The 17,807-nt window shown below is 36.5% G+C and overlaps 2 protein-coding genes across 2 annotated transcripts in view; one reads left to right on the forward strand and one right to left on the reverse strand.

Moving 5' to 3' along the window:
* The window catches only part of Pis (phosphatidylinositol synthase), an 82,381-nt gene extending 73,596 nt beyond the window's left edge, over positions 1-8,785 (forward strand). The window contains exon 5 of the mRNA XM_068362678.1: positions 4,644-8,785. Coding sequence (XP_068218779.1) covers positions 4,644-4,965 — 322 coding nt within the window. The 3' untranslated portion in view covers positions 4,966-8,785. The remainder of the gene's footprint in view (positions 1-4,643) is intronic.
* A 2,103-nt stretch (positions 8,786-10,888) lies between these two features.
* Positions 10,889-17,807, reverse strand: part of Rpt5 (26S proteasome regulatory subunit Rpt5) — a 35,197-nt gene continuing 28,278 nt past the window's right edge. The window contains exons 2-7 of the mRNA XM_068362677.1: positions 16,398-16,601; positions 15,537-15,900; positions 15,046-15,273; positions 11,984-12,090; positions 11,364-11,591; positions 10,889-11,185 (exon numbers count right to left, since the gene is read on the reverse strand). Coding sequence (XP_068218778.1) covers positions 11,075-11,185; positions 11,364-11,591; positions 11,984-12,090; positions 15,046-15,273; positions 15,537-15,900; positions 16,398-16,601 — 1,242 coding nt within the window. The 3' untranslated portion in view covers positions 10,889-11,074. The remainder of the gene's footprint in view (positions 11,186-11,363; positions 11,592-11,983; positions 12,091-15,045; positions 15,274-15,536; positions 15,901-16,397; positions 16,602-17,807) is intronic.

Raw genomic sequence — 17,807 nt, forward strand, 5'->3', positions numbered from 1 at the left:
GTCAGACTATTCCTTTATGCAGGTTCTGTCCTGCATCAGGAAAATTAATGGACTCAGGGAACCCACATACTCCCCTAAAAGGGACACGGTTTAGTACTTTTTCTGCCATCCCCCATGACTCAGTAAGACCAGGCTATATTATACAGGTCTAAGATGCCATCAGGCTCCATTAAAAAGGTCCTTTCCCAGATAGCAGATAGAAAAGACCTTAAGGGCGAGCAACTCTTCTCATTTACTTCCTCTGCCTTTCGTCAGGCAGAAAAAAATATTAAAACATACTCAACGATGATCCTTCTTTGCCTCTAGATCTGGCAGTGTTAGCCTTGGCTCAGGGCATGACAGCTGAGAAATTGGTGGGACAAAAAATGATGTTTTATATTATTATTAATAGCTAAGCTACAACCCTAGTTGAAAAAGCAGGATGCATTAAAACCAAGAGCTCCAAGAGGGAAAAATAGCCCAGTGATGAAAGGAAATAAATAACTTACAAGAGAAGTAATGAACAATTAAAAGGATACTTGTCAGCTTGTTCAATATAAAATCATATCCTGCAAATTTTAACTTTTGAAGTTCCACCAATTCAACTACCTGATTAGGAAAATCATTCCACAATTTGGTTACAGCTGGAATAAAAGTTCAATAATAATGCTAAGAAATGACTCACCCACTCTCAACTGTTTGAGTTTGAAAACAAGGGCCTCGTGATCAGCACAGTCAAAGGCAGCACTAAAATCAAGGCCAATCATACGAACTTCCCGACCACAATCAAGGGATTTCTGTACAGCATTGGAGATTGTAAGAACAGCATCTCATGCTCCGAGGCCTTTATGAAAACCAAATTGCAAACTAGGGAACAGATGATTACCTTGAGCAAACCTATTAAGACGTTTTGCTAAAAGACGTTCAAAAACTTTAGATAATATAGGAGTTATAGAAATTGGGCAGTAATCAGTTGGACTTGAGCTACCACAAACACATTTACATAGTGGAGTAACATTACCAATTCTCCAACAAGTACTAAAAGCTCCTCTTCTTGCTAACTTGTGTAAAATAACAGATAACTTTGGAGCTAAGAAATCTGCAGTCTTTATAAAAAAACAAAGGAAAAATACCTTTTTGGTCTATACCTCAATAAGCATCAAGGTCCATCAACAGAGCTTTAATTTCACGAGATCGAAAAGCTAAACCAGTTAGTTTAGCATCAGGAAAACAGGAATGACGAAGTTTGAGTTTCTCATTACTGTGCTTGCTGTCCAACACATTGGCCAAAAATGTTGCCTTCTCCTTTGGACAATGAGCGACAGACCCATCTGGTTTACGTAAAAGAGGAACTGTTGCATCTACCCCAAATAGTGTAGATTTAAGGGTAGTCCACCAATTATGTTCCTGAGTTGTACCAGAAAGGGTTTATTTTATGGTTAGATTGTATCCCTTTTCAGTTGAAGCATAAACTCTCTGAGCAAAAGCTCTAAGCTGAGTATAGTTATTCCAGGTCAAATCTGATCTGTTACTCTTCCAAAGATGATAGGCCTCCTGCTTCTCCAAATAAGCACATCTGCAGTCATCAATGAACCATGGTTTGTACTTCACTCGGTACCTTAGCACACAAGAAAGGATACACCTATCAATCATGTTGATTAGATTCTCCTTCAAAGGGACAACAGGATCAACATTTTATACAATTGTGACCAATTCAAGCCCAAAAGATCATGCAAAATCCTATTCCAGTCTGCTTGAGATTTTTAAAAATCTTACATGAGTATGACAGGCTGTTCAGTCTTCACTACTAATGAAATCAAGGCATGATCAAATGTCAACAAGAACTGTTGGCTTTAATCAACAACAACAACAACAACAGATGTCCCTACTGGAGAACCAACCTTACTTGTTATAACGCCAGGGAAGTTAGTGTATACGAGGTCCAGGCAGTTACCAGACCTGTGAGTAGCTTCACTTATTATTTGTACACAGCCTGATTTAGAGGCAAAGTCTAAAGCTCTTAAGCCATGGCGATCAATAGAAGAAACAGAACTTAACCACTCCCTATGGTGAGTATTGAAATCCCCAACAAAGATAAAAGACGCCTTTCTATCATCTTCTTGTATCTTAGCCATAATGTTAAGAAGACAATCGAAGATAGAATCATCCATGTCTGGATTCCGGTAGATCGGACACAAATAGTTGTTATGCCTGCCACAAACTTTTATTACTTGAATCTCATGACATCCACATTCATAGCAGGACTTATGAGAAACAGGGTACTCAGACCTAATATGCACCACCATTCCCCTGGCCCTAGGGATGGCATCACGTTTCAACATATATTGGCTTTTTAAAACCAGTTCTAAGGAGCTCAGATGAGTGCTTCATATTAGAAACCAAAGTTTCTGAGCACAAAAGAATATCATACTGTCTGGACGCAGCTGTAAGGTCTTGAATATTTGCATGAAGACCACAATTATTGCAATACAGTTGACAAGATTGACAAAATCTAGGACGTACTGGTCCCATATTTCGCTCAATGTCTCCAGATAGCATAAGAATTAATGGCATTAAAAAGGAGACATCATACTTAAAAACTAAATTAATAAGAATGATAATAAAACAATATGTACAGAAATATAAATAAAGTGATTGATCAAACCCATATTATAGAAAAAAAAAGTCAGAAAAACTGGTCAACATGGAGGAGCCGATACACCATGCAAGGCTAAAAACCTTCCAGGATAGCCACTTTAACTGAAGGGAGGACAGTAAGGAGGGGTTTGAGAAGAAATAGAATCAGATAAGGAAAAGGCAACCTCTTGATAAACCATCAGTCATCCATGGCCCTTCTAGTAAGCCTGCCCAACACACCATTTCCAAAAAAAATAAAAAGAGGAAGAAAAAATTAAGATAGAATAGTGTGCTCAAGTGTACCCTCAAGCAAGAGAACTCTAACCCAAGACAGTGGAAGACCATGGTACAGAGGCTATGGCACTACTCAAGACTAGAGAACATTGATTTGATTTTGGAGTTCCCTTCTCTTAAAAGAGCTGCTTACCATAGCTAAAGAGTCTCTCCTACCCTTACCAAGAGGAAAGTAGCCACTGAACAATTACAGTATAGTAATTAGCCCCTTGAGCGAAGAAGAAGTGTTTGGTAATTTTAGTGTTGTCAGGTGTATGAGGAAAGACAAGAATGTGTAAAGAATAGGCCAAACTATTCAGTGTATGTTTAGGCAAAGAAAAAATGAGCCGTAACCAGAGAGAGGGGTCCATTGCATTATTGTCTGGCTAGTCAAAGGATCCAATAACTCTCAAGCGGAAGTATCTAAACGGGTGGCTGATGCCTTGGCCAACCTACTACCGGTATCTACTATTAGAATTAACTACATACCTATTATTAAAAACAAGGATGGTAATGTCCAGAAAGATGTGAATGCAAAGGGTGGTCAGAATTATGGAAAATCTTTTGCAACATTCTTAATGAACTAATTAATGACGGGTGCCAGAGATTAATATCTAGATCAGGAATAAGAAATTTAGACAGTAAGTTCCTGTCCAACAAATTAGGATAAGATTCAACAGGTGAACAGTACTCGATACAGGGCAGAATAAAAGAATTAAAACACTTTTTCAGAATAGATTGATTGTTAAAAATCTTGAAAGCCTTTCTCAATAAGCTACAGTCACAGCCAACATAGAGAGAATTGGAAAGGCAACTCTACAAGCCTCTTCATGGATAGACTACTGGTCAGGGTCTGTTGATATTCTGACAGACAATAAGGATTTGTTGGACCCTAATAAGAATGTCCTGCTTTCCCTGGCCTAGAGCCTTGCTCATAACACAGTCAACCAATGGGCTAACTAAATCTTGAAAATGCATGATATTATTTCAAGATTCCAGAGGCGGATGTCAAAGGGAGAGGCTCTTCGCCTTTGCAATTCGTCGGTTGCTTGGTCTTCTCTTTTCATTACAGAGGACATCGACGCAGTCGCGTAGTGATGGAGGAAAGCAAGTCAAGACTCTCATCTCCATATAGCTGTAACATCTTGTCCCTTTCTTCGGTTTCAGCTGCGCCTAAAACATCACCTTTGCATAGACTGCCACATAAGACGATGAATGAGGCTTCTCAGTGATCCAGTGGCATGGTAAGAAGGCATGTGGAAGAGGAAGGAAATCTGGAAAACTAAGAGACATTCCTCCTGCAGCATCACCCTTGGCCGGGAGACCTGAGACACAGGTGGCAGAGATGGGAGTTCCATAGTGCTTATACCTTGGATGGTCAAAATCCTCCAGGCAGGGTATTATGTTCTGTTCACCAGCTCTCACCCTCCTGTGACACATCATCCAATGCGGTCATGATTCCCAGTGATGAGGTATAATTATCCCTAAAATCCCAAACTAACCCCTAGTAAAGTTAATCAGATGATTTCTGGAAATCTATTGCTTACTTTGGTCTCTTCTAACCTAACTGCCGTTCTAGTTTCCAGGTGTCAATTCTCATTCAAGGTCAAGTCCTTTTTATGCCAGTACTGTAGTCTCATTAAGGTACCTTTTGAAAATACTAATTTCATTACTGTATTACAGACTGCAATTAAAACCAAAGCAATCACGTAAAATATTTTGTATTGTGTCATTGTTCTTGTATTTTTTTATAGGTCTGTTATGGCTGGTCAAGCAAGTCACAAGAGTGAAGCGGCCAACTGCAATGCCCTTCTGCGATTTTATTACACATCTCGGCCAATGCTGTTTTTCATGTGTTCAGGGAATGAGCTCTTCTACGCTTCACTTTACCTCCTTCACTTCACTGAAGGCCCCATCATTGCTGGAATGGGATTATGGCGAGCAATGGCCTACGGCCTTCTTCCAGTTGGTATTTTCAAATCTTTCTTAGCTCTCATGCAAGGATATTACGCTGCTCTGAGTCTTGGTGCTATTGATGTTCAAGAACGCAAGGAAGCCGCCGCTAAGAAGGAGTGAACATGCAGTAATTCTCAGATAATTAGTATTTTCTTTTTGGCCTTAATTTTTATAAATTTAAGATGTTTCTTTTCTTTCTAAGATTTATTTTTCAAATTCCTCCTGCTAGTACTTTATGGTTTACATATTAGGGGGTTGACTGAGTAATAAAATAGGTTTACTTGAAACTACATTGTGGGTTTAGAAACTTAATTTTAATCACAATGATTGAATAACAAACTGTAGCATTTTTGTTTTGATCAGATGATTTAATTAACTTAGAGAATAGAAAGTCGGAAACTCATATAATTTACAATAACTGTAATGCATCAAAAGTACACATTAATCATGTGATACAGTGATGTAATAGAAAATACATTATTTTAGGAGTGAGTGCTTTTCCAGTAAATATTACTAGATTAAAGTAATCCAGCTATTGTTATATTTCATTCTTGGTTCTCTAAGAATCATAGTAAATGCTACGCATTACAATCATTGCTGTGTATTTTTGTGGAATATGACTTTGGTAGAACCATCTTCGTATGTCATGTATAGTTAGTGTGGAATTATGACTTTGGTAGAACCATCTTAATATGTATGTATTGCTTGTGTCTTTAACTGTTGAATGAATAAATTACTGTAAAAAGTAAAAAATTATAACGAAGTAAAACCAGCTGGCTTGGAATGAGGGCATTTTATTTGAGAACGATAAGTAAAAGGGTTGTCATATAGTGTTAGCATACTACAGTACAGTAGTCTGTTGAAGGGGTTGTAGTTAGTAATAACCATATGATTTGTAAACTTGTTTTTGGTGTGAACATTTTTAGGTGCATTTTTAAAATACTTAACTTACTGTTTGTTATACTGATAATTTTTTGTACCTTTCATTCCATATTAGATATGTTTGCATGAGTATGGGGTTTAATAATAGAAAGAAGTTGAGAAGTATTGAAAGAAAGTTGAGAAATATTAAAAGAGGGTAGAAAGCACAAGGTTTTGAAAGCTTACAACTAATGGAAATTTAGTATGGAAGTTGATAAGGTATCCTATCTGAAATTGAGTTGCAACAACATAGATTACTGTATGAAAGTCTTTCAATATTTGCCATCTTTGGAGAAGGCATTGACAGCACTTGTTACTGAAGGTTCTTCATATCTCTGAATTAGTGAAACATAATAATCAGTAGCGCAGAACTAAATTGATAGCAATGGATGGAAATGTTTGGTATTAAATGCTGTATTCTAATCTATGCTACTGTACATGGAAAATGGTAATTTGTTTAGTGGCAGCTGAAATTATTTATTGATTGTGGGAGTGAATTTGGAACAGCTTCCTTCTTCGAGACTTTGCAACGTTTCAGCCAAATCCCAGGCACGATGCCAAAAAGGCTGATTTGTACCAATTATGTGCTTTGAGATGAAGCTTGCTTTTGGAATTTTTGTAAAATTAGTCGGTCTAGTTGCATGAGGTTAATGTTTGTAAAAGAAAAGTTTAGTTTCAGATCTTGGCATGGGAATCAAAACCACGTGAATTATTGTCTTATGAGAACAGAAAATCAAATTTCTGGCCAGTCAAAGAGGATCCAAAGATAAATGCCCCCCTGTTATTTATATTAGTTATAATGATTACTATTAAAATAATGAGCTTTACAACCTCTGTTACTTTCTTTTTCATTGAAAGGTTTAAAGGTTGCTCATGAAAGGCAGAGGCAAGGGACAGGACAGTTTCCTAAAGACTGACCATTTACACACATCATCAGCATCCAAGCCCCCCTCTCCATTAGGCTAGGGCTAGACAATGGCTGCTGATGACTTCCCCAAACCCCTATCCTTATGTCACAAGTTAGGTGAAGTAGCAGGCGCTACTAGAAACTATCGAGCTTCAGCAGGTCTCGAACCCCCGTCTAACAGATTTTTAGGCAGGGACGATTTCAGAAGGCTACCACAACATGTTAGAATGCCTAACACAATTAAAGATTTGATAGTTGATATTGAAATGAAAAAAAAAAAAAAAAAAATAATGGTATTACTCTACATTTTATTTTGGTCAAAAGTATATTGTAAATTTGAAAGTACAGTATTGTACATGTAAGGAGGATGAATGTTTTTGGTACTTCTGTTAGCCATTGCTATTACTGTACTACGTTTTATAAATCATTGTGTTAGATTATACAGTACTGGTAACCCAAATTCGTTAAATCATAATTGGTAATGGAAGTAATATACAGTATTTCGTGTTTTCTCATCTTAGGTTTCATAAGTTTTGAGATTTACATTTCATGGAAGATAATTTTATATAATAAATTACGGGCATTTCTGTTATATTCTAAGATCAAAGAAAACAAATATCCTTCTGTATTTATTTTAGTGTTTGTTTATGTATATGGTAATGTATTGTGCATATATTTGTTGTTGAGGACAAAAGAATGGTTTTGTGTGTATACCATGTGAATTTTTTCCAATAACTTACGTTGATGAACAACAAAGTGCTGACCAAATATAATTTGCATACTTATCACACAAAGAATTGTGAGCAACAGTTATAAGTATACTGTTTTCAAATCAGTCTCGTATTCTATTATTTTTCAGTTTAGTCCTTAGTTGAGTGTAGACTGAAGTAGTTATTATATATATGAAGTATCATATTGTAGAGCAAAGAGTCGGAGAACTTTGGCCCTTAATATATTTCTGAAATGATGGTAAGTGTGAAGTAGAAGTCCTTAATTGTAGTTTTAGTTAAACATAGTTGCAGATTAGCTGCTGGCTACATTACTAGGAATTGTTGATGTGACCATCCATTGTTTGGTGCCTATTAGCCATTGGTACCTCACCTTAGAAATAAAGATACAGTAGATTGACCATTAGTTCAGATAATATACAGATCAGCCTAAAGAAAATTTTTCTGTAGCACTGCCAGGTTTTATGATATGATGAAATGGAAAACAAGTTTTGCAAGTTCACTCTAAAGATAGTGTTGGTATGTGAATTAAATTTTCTTATGAAGAGACTTGGCTGAACCACCGTAGATTGGCATTATTGTATTGTACTGTAATTAATATAATTTGTTTAGAAAGTAACATTTACATTAGTATCACTTACATTTTTGGGAGTAATCTATAAAATTAAGAGTGTCTGTATCACTCAGTCTCTGTAGCTTGATTTAGTTTAGTAATGGTTTAGATTAATTTGTTCCATTTTACAATAATTTACACCTGATTTGCTTGGCATCTTTGCCATAGTCTCAGAAGAGCTTGTTATTGCCGTAATAGAAAATTAATTATTTTTCTATGACTAAAATTTCAAGAGAAATACAAATATAGATTTCTCAGTGGCTTAGATATTTTCATATATGGTTGAATTGTGTGCTAAGTAAGGTGCCACTATGATTAAAACTACAACTTCAACAGTTGCTTCTAGTCAAGTAATTTCAATATGTTAGCCTTTGTGCCAAAGAGAATTTCATTGAAATTAATCCTATGGGAACTATCTGAAAACTCATATTGGCTATCGTCACAACAGGGTAAGTGAACCATGTTATTGTATGGGGTCTTCAGCTATCTGGTTTGTTTAAATTAGATGATGATTTATGTTGAATATTTTGGTACAGATTATGTTTGCATTAGGTTTATGAATTGGAATCAAGTAGAAGTGAACCGTATATAACTATTAAACCATCATTGTTTTGTTTGGTTTTATGCAATATGGAGAATGTGAATTTTATGTTTTTCTTAATCTGCCATTCCGTAATATTAATACAGTAGTAATGTACTTACACTTATGCTTTACCTCACTCTTATTGTAATGACCTATGACCCTGTGAATACACATGAACTGAAAGCTATTCTCTTCTTTTTCTTTTACCTGGTGTAATATATCACTTTTGTTTTCTTAGGTTGTTTCGGCTGCTAGCATCTTACAAATTACAGTAATACCTCCCAAATACTGCATCAAATGAATTTGTTTATCCTTGCCATGATTATGAGGATTTTGCAAGAGTTAATTTTGTATTTTGACATTTGGTGAGTATGAATTTCTGTTGTAGTTAGATATCTGGATTAGATTTAATTGGTTTTTAGATAACTGTAAATGAAAGCCAAATATTTTTTAAGGTGCTGTTGACTCCTTGTTTACAGCTTCAAATATTGAATGGTGATATCAAAAGTAATTACCGAATCTAGAAAGACCCATCCTCAGAAGCATTTTCTAACTTTGTTATTCATTTTAAGTGATTTCATTAATATTAATATATTTGAGTTAGAGGTCTCTATATTGTTAATTGTGGTGAGCAATTTCTTACTTCATGTCAGTGAAACAAATGTAAACAAAACACAGTATCAAATTTCATTAGCTGATTCATTCTCTCTCTCTCTCTCTCTCTCTCTCTCTCTCTCTCTGAGGTTCCATACAATACATACCTATAGCAGAGGAAACCAAAGTCTTTGTTTTCCTTAAAAAGTGTTAATTAAATACAACACAAAAAATTATACCCTGCTTACATCCATTTTCAATTGTAGCTTAAATCACAGCATTTGATTTTGTCAGCTGACCATTATTTTTAGGAAACAACAATCACATTTTAGAAAATCATGATTGTTTGAAATAGTTGTACTTTATTAAAAAAAATTGTAAATATATATATATTCTCTCTCTCTCTCTCTCTCTCTCTCTCTCTCTCTCTCTCTCTCTCTCTCTCTCTCTCTCTCTCTCTCTCTCTCTCTGTGTGTGTGTGTTTTCTTAATTTCGTCAGCTGATCTCTAGTTTTGGCCAAAATTATAACGTACTGTAAGATGTCTAAAGTAATCCTGGTTTTCCAATATTAACTGACATTCATTTAATAATTTGTTTACATTTCTATTATCAGTTTAAGGTATATTTTAACAATTGCAATTACCAATTGTTTTAATTTTGGTTTTGTCATCTGATTTCAAGGTGACAATGGTATCTACAGTACAGTATGCTTACAAATAATTTCCTAACTTTGAAGTATTATTAGTTGATATTTAACTCTTGAAATTTCACCGTATGGCTTGTGTTCTTTGGCGATTTTTAATACGGTGATGTGCATTACAAGTCAAAACTGCTTTCTTTAAGCTTGGACGGCATATCATTCATGAAGAAACTGCAGTGCTTAATGTGACTTCCTCCAACCTAGACTGGATTACTGTGGCAGGAACAATACCCAACATGACCCCCCTCTATCCTGCCTTGGACTTCTTTGGCGGCTGTGCCTGAGGGGACCCCCTCCTCTCTAGCCCAGACTACTGGGCCAAAACCAGTGTCTGACATGACCCTTCCACCCTGGCTGGGACTGCTGTGGCAGCAGTGCCTGACATGACCCCCTCCTCTCTAGCCTGTACTACTGTGGCAGAAGCAATGCCTGACATGACCGCTCCACCTTGGTCTGGACTACCGTGCCTGATGTTACACCCTCCTCTTTAGTCTGGACTACTGGCGCAGAAGCAGTGCCTGACATGACCCTTCCACCCTGGCATGGACTACTGTGGCAGCAGTGCCTGATGTTACCCCCTCCTCTCTAGCCCAGACTACTGAGGCAGAAGCAGTTCTTGAAGGCCACTCCACCCTGGCCTGGACTGCTGGGCAGCAGTGTCTGACGTTACCCCCTCCTCTCCAGTCTTAACTACTGTTGCAGAAGCACTACCTTACCCCCGACTATTGTGGCAGTAGTAGTCCCTGACGTGACCCCCTCCTCTCTAGCCCGGACTACTGTGGCAGAAGCAGTGCTAGACATGACCCCCTCTACCCTGCCCCAGAGGCTATAGAGGTTGTACAGCAAGATGAAAGTAGGTAAAAAAGTTAAAAAGTGAATAGAATACAGCTGAAAATTTATAAAAACAAACATTTTATATTTAAAAATCAATGCACCAAATTGAGAAACGAGTATATGTGACTATAGTACTCATTAAATTTGAAGGAATATGAAAGAATTTCTCCCCTGGCAAGATTTATTGAAAAAGTACACATTAGGATGAATGTCAACACTATGAAACTTTCTCTGTATCATATACGCAAGTGATTTCTGCAGTAAAATTCTGTATATCATAAAAGGACAATGTTATACTGTGATGCCTAAAGCTAAACTATAAATATACTGATACAATATTACCACATCCTTAAGCATAATAATTAAGATTTGCTTTTTTCTTGGCTTGAACCTCCATTATAGCATCCATGAAGTCTTCATGCGTCACCGTCGTTGCCTGTCTTCGCAAAGCAATCATACCCTGGAGAAAAGGTTTCTATAATTAGACAATTTGCTTTTAAATTCTGCATATATCCTCTTTCCAATGAATTAAAATGCATAGCACTTTCTAAACAACCTAGAATAATAATCGAGACAAATTTTGACATTCATGTAAATTAAATCTCATAAGATTATAGAAATTATGCTATGAAACTTACGGCTTCAACACACACAGCCTTGCACTGTGCTCCGTTAAAGTCATCTGTAGATCTAGCCAACTCTTCAAAGTTTACACAAGATGAAATGTTCATTTTTCTAGAATGGATTTGCATGATACGTGCACGAGCTTCCTCATTAGGGTGGGGGAACTCAATTTTTCTATCCAATCGACCAGATCGCAACAATGCAGGATCAAGAATATCTACACGATTAGTAGCAGCAATGACCTGCAAATAAAAATTCATAACTATCCATGTACATTGTATGTAACCAATTCCATCATAATACAGTATTTGAAAAGTTTTAATAAAGTTTTCCCACACCCAATAAAGTTTACATTCAATTATTCATTAAATTTTACTTAGAATAGTGATCTTACAAGCACAGTAAAAACAATCTTGACCTATAGCTGGATTAAAAACTTTTATGTGAAAGAAATTCAGTGGAATAGCTAATATAACTGTTGGATAATTGAGACTTAAGATTCAAATTTAGATGGCTCATATTTAAAAACTTCTCGCTCAGGAATTGAGTGTGTTGGTAACCTAAATGAACTTTCAAATTAATAGCCTCTGATGAGAAATAAAAAAAAAGATTAAAAATAACACAAATTTCAAACCTTTATATCAGTTGTTGAAGAAAATCCATCCAACTGGTTCAAGAGCTCTAACATTGTACGTTGTACCTCACGATCTCCAGCTTTTTCACTGTCAAAACGCTTTGTACCTATAAGAAAATATCATTGAAATTATAATCATTACGGCATAAAAAGAAGGAAAGGCACGAGAGCACAAATAGGAAGACATGAATGCATCAAGGGAATTTCCTTTATTTCTAATGGGAAAATTGTTTTAGTTTAAGGGTACATTGGTTTGCGAGCTTGCTCCCAAAACAGATTTAACTCGCAAACCAAAGTACTATCGAACAATGTAAAATCCATGGAGAAACTCCAAGAAATGTATGGTAACCATCGAGCAAAATCCATTTTGGCTACAGTTAGTGTGAAAAATCCGACTCTCAACATAAGACATCCCACACGACAAAACCTGTAAGTAATTTTTCTGGTGATGATGAAGTAACATTTAGAAGGAAAGAAGTACAGAATACTGTATATGAATGGAACATTTACAGAAAACTTCCCACGATTTGCTACAACGTTAATGCACATATTTTAAGTAAATTATTACAGAATTTGTAAAGTGACCAGAGGAGATTCTGATAACAGTGAAAGCTAATTCAAACTGTAAAAGAAGAGGGTACTCAACTTAGACAGCGAAGAGGAAGCCATCATACATGGAAAAACTCCAAAAAAAGCTGAAATAAGCGCATCGAAAAAACTTTGTACAAAGTAGGATCGCTGCGAAGAAAGGAATGACGTCATCAGAGACGTACAGCAACATGAGGGGAGAGGTTATGTAATGGCTCCTCACCTATCCTTCTCCCTAGATTCCTAGACTGGATTAAGTCTGTTAGGGGTACAGATATCTATAGTTATCTACGGATACATCCCTGATTATACACAATATCTTAGGATAGTCGTTCCGGGGGTTAGAACCCTGTGATACCTGACGGTAATTCTCTTGTAATATCACTTGCAGAAATATTATACAGTAGGAAGCTGCCGGGAGGACCTTCTATCAGGACGACATGGCTATCTCGCCCAAAAATAGTTTTTTTCCTACGTCAAAATCCGTTTAAATGAAGCTGGTAAGTAATGTCACCCACAGACTGGTTGGCAATATTAACCAAGAAATGTAGCCTAAAAGACTTGTAACTGATATAGCCAATGTTGCCTATGAGATTGACAGTAAATGAAGTCTGGAATAAGATCTCCAGTTAATTTGTAATTTTTTTATATACTGTATGTAAAATGCTCGGAAAGCACCAAAAATTATGGTTGTCTCGTCTTAGTTACCGTACTGACAGAATCATATAGAAATGTTCTTGTCCATCAATGACCAGTAAGTATACAGTAGATGGCCACCGCTCAACAGTAAGACTGAATGTGTTGTTATGAAAATATCTTTGATCTACAATCATAAAATTTTTTTGATGATAAACATCAGTAGCCTCATAACTCTTTGAGTGTGATACCATATAAGGGGGTCTGAGCTGCCAGTGAGAACTGTAAGCAGCACACTAAGCAAAGTGTCCTTTCAGCCCCTAGCAGCACTCTCCTTATAGGATTTTACTATACTGCCACTTCCTCCTCCTTTTCACCTTGATTATCAAATCTTATAGCTTTTGCAACTATGATGTTTCCCACTAGAAGGTACTATATGGAACTGAGAGAAGTATCAAGGCTGCCACTAATAACAAATCATATAGGATCACAAAGGCTTAGGTGGGCAGGTCACATTGCAAGAATGCCAACAATAGCTTGATTAGAGGACTGGAAATAGGCAGACCAGCGGGGAGAAGACCTGTGGACACTACACATTATATGGTTTGATAATATTAAGACAGACTTAAAGCAACTCGGAGTGGAGAATCCAGCAGAATGGCGTACGTTGGCTCTGGATCATAGGCGGTGGAGTCATCAAAGGATCATGATGATCAGTCAGCAGTGGAGTAAGTGAGTGTGATGTTTCCCACCAGTTGCACATGAGCACTGAATGGCCAACCGTTGGCTCAAATTCATAAATCCAATTCAATCCTAAAGAGTGATAAGTCATTCATGAAATCAGGGCCACATGGAGCCAGAAAAGCCATTCAGCACCAATGTGCAGTGAGAAAAATTTTTTAGTTTCAATAAAAAGTAGAAAACTAAGAGATGTTGGACAGCAAAATGAAAGAGGAGCAGAAGAATGAAGAAACAGTAAAAAGCAAAAATTGGGGTAAGCTAAGGGTAACAAAATGATGCTGCAATGAACCTTCATTATTGTCTGCAGAGCAATCTGTGAGGTGCACAGGCAGGTCTAACCCCTTTAGGGATTGGGTCAAGAGTGATAGGACACTAAATCCCATTCTCATTTAACTCAACAAGAAACCTGACGTCATTATAGAGGTTTGAAAAAGTTGGAGATATCTCTATGTACAGGATCTACAGTACATATTTTATAAAAATTATTAATAACATAATTCAAGTTAAAGTGTTAAAGAGTCAGTGAGCCCTTGCAATTTGCTCACTTATCTAACTGTTAAAATGATTAGAAGGTACAGTGCCTGTAACTCAATAAGGAAGGTAAAGTGTGTAAGTCAATAAGTACTTGCATGTATAATAATTTCAATATCTCACAAAAAAAAAACTACAGTATGAAAAACTAAGTAGAAACAAAAACAGGGTTTAGGATACAATAACAAATTTATAAAGGTATAAACCTAAGAAAGAGTATATGCAAGCATCATGGATAAGATTGCAGCTACACAGTAGACAGCCACAATAAAAAAAAAATGGCAGAGCAAGAATAAGAGCTGGATAACAGTACCAAATAGTCAGTATTATCTGAACGCAGGGCTGTGATTCTTTCATTATTATATGAATTGCTGTGGGGTTTCATTATTATACGAATTGCTGTGGGGTAACTGCATAAGGCAATTAACTTTTCTACAAGGGTAAGAAAACAGTAATATTTCTTGTTTCAATATGCAAAAATACCATTGGAAATAGTCATAAGCAGTTGAGAGAAATGGGAAAGATCTCTAATAATCAACTGAAACAACAAAAATACTACTACGTACCTATAGCATCAAGTTCATCAATGAAAATGATGGCAGGAGCTTTCTCCTTAGCCAAGGCAAAAGCATCTCTCACTAACTTTGCTCCATCACCAATGAACATTTGTACTAATTGTGGACCCGCTAACTTCAAGAAAGTGGATTTTGTCTGTGCTGCACATGCTCTTGCTAAGAGTGTTTTTCCTGTACCAGGAGGTCCATATAAAAGGACTCCCTTAGGAGGCTGAATTCCTGAAAAGAATAGCATAACAATTATTAAAGCAAAATTCACCCTTAACATTTTCACTTTCACTAATGAAAATAATATCACTGCATAAAATCTAGTTTTACCCTTAAAAATATGAAATCTAGGCTAAAGATCATATACCATTACCAAACACAGGATCATATGGGTTCTTAAAGTTTTGAATGTAAAGCTATTTTTATGCAGTATAATGAAAGGTGTGCAAAAAAAAAAAAAAAAAAAAAAAAAGGCTTTAAGAACGATTCAATACCTAAGTTTTCAAAACGTTCCTTGTGAGTCACGGGTAAAACCACAGCTTCTATTAATTCCTGGATCTGCTTGTCCAAGCCACCAATATCACTGTACTGCTCAGTTGGCCTTTCGTCTACTTCCATAGCTTTCACTCTGGAATCATACTCGGCAGGCAGTGTCTCAAGGATCAGGTAAGAATCTTTGTTTACTCCAACAAGATCACCGGGTTTTAAAGTCTCGGCATCCACAAGACCAATGACGGGCAAAAAGTAAGTCTGGCGTGTAGAGGTTTTGATTACAGCACACTTTCCCTTACGCTGAGAATCCAAATCAACATTTGCACCATCTTCCTCTCCATACTCATTTGGATCAACATCCAATATCTGGAAAGAAGGCAAGCCTTAAGCAGAAATAAAAGGCAATGGGTTTTCATAATCCAAGATCCTTCCCATAAATGAAATGTCTGACCAATAAAGATGTGTTGATGTTGCAGATATAAAAACTACTGTGATACATATAATGTACCAAGTCAATACAACATCTCATCCAGGGATGAAGAGTAAAAATTAATTAATTGAGTTTTACTTTAATTTGGATAAAGAAAACACACTAACACACAAAAGTATAGGTAAGGTTCTCAAGGCACTGTAAATGGTCATTCCCCCTGAGCCTTATTATACCAGTACTGTACTTTGAGTTTCAATTCCTTTGTAGACATTCTAATACAAAATAACAAGAAAATTCTACTCTATCAACACTTTACTGAAATTTTCCATGAATCCTCAACATGTACAGTATTAAACACCTAGATGATAATGACACTACTGATAACTGATTTAATTATTTTTCACATAAAGCAAGAGAAACAGGCAGAATTTACCTCAATGACATTGGAAACAAGATATGGCAAAGTCTTATTAACTTTGATCTTTTCTGTGTTTTCCCTTATTTTGTCCCGCTGGTTCTGAATTTCATGGGATATTCTTGTCAGCTCTAGACGCATGATACGAATTTCATTTTCAAGCAGCCTTGTTCTTGAAACAATATCATCTGGGGACATCGCTCCAACTTCCCGCATTGCAGGCTGAGAATAAAGGGGGAAAAAAATACAATAAACAAATTCTTCTATTAATACTACAAGTTTTTAAAACAATTTGTATTTTTCCTAGATACTGTATACAAACCTTAGTCATTTATATGGGTTTAATCCTGTCATTTTCTTACGATCAGAAAAGAAAAAGTGCCTAACTGGCAACCGTATACTGTATGCTTACCAGTCATCTCTCCATGTTCACTTTCTGCGAAGTGGATGAGGCATGACATTTGGATAAATGACTCCGGTTTATATAGCTAGGGAAAATGCAAATTATTTTAAAAGTTTTTACTTTATTTCTACGAAAATACAAACTTCCGAGTCATTTATATGGGGAGTCTTCCTTAGGTAGGAAGAAGTCTACATTGTAGACGAGTATTTATCTGGCTCTTGATTTACGATAGACAATAAGATAAATATGTATGACATTTAAAACCAGCTCGTAAAGAGGAAAGGTCAATATTATGTCAGCCTCAAATTACAAGTTGAATGACCAAACAAGAGTAAGTATTTTGGTATGAACAATTTCTTTGACATAATAAAATGTTTGTACCATAAATATTTTGCCACAAACAAAAGTGTTTGATTATTTTTACCTGCATAAGGGTTACTTTAGCGAAGTTACTCCCAATTGAAGGAAAGATGAAGGAAGTAAGTGAAGAAAAGCATTCATTCTAATTTCACACCCCTTATGCAAGGAATAACTAACAATGTGACAATAGATTAGTTGTCCTGCAAGTTTCTGGTCTAGATTACAGTACCTGTTGCACAGGTCCCATAGAAAAAGTATCCAGTGATCTATGGGTAGAGTCCTCTAAGTAGTGGGCTGTGAAGGTACTAGCCTGTCTCTTCCAAACACCTGCACTAAAACTTGAGCCATTGAGAGGTTCTTGCAGAATACTAAGGTTGCAGCAAGACCGCGGATATCATGATCTCTGCTCTAAGGGCGGGGGGGGGGGGGGGGGGGGCTTGTGGCACTTCCCCTGAGGACTTAATAGGCTCTAAGGATAACTTCACGCAACCAAAAGGAGATCGTGTTCTTTGAGCCCTTCTTTTTGGTGTCTTGTGCGTAAGAACAGATTGGAAATTTTCAGCCGACAAGGAGCAGTTCTGTTGATATCTTTGGACCACTCTTACAGAACAAAGTTACAGATCATCCGGATCATCAGTTACCTAGTTAATAGTAAAGATAGTAAG

This window comes from Palaemon carinicauda, chromosome 39 (assembly GCF_036898095.1).
Source record: "Palaemon carinicauda isolate YSFRI2023 chromosome 39, ASM3689809v2, whole genome shotgun sequence".
Taxonomy (NCBI): domain Eukaryota; kingdom Metazoa; phylum Arthropoda; class Malacostraca; order Decapoda; family Palaemonidae; genus Palaemon; species Palaemon carinicauda.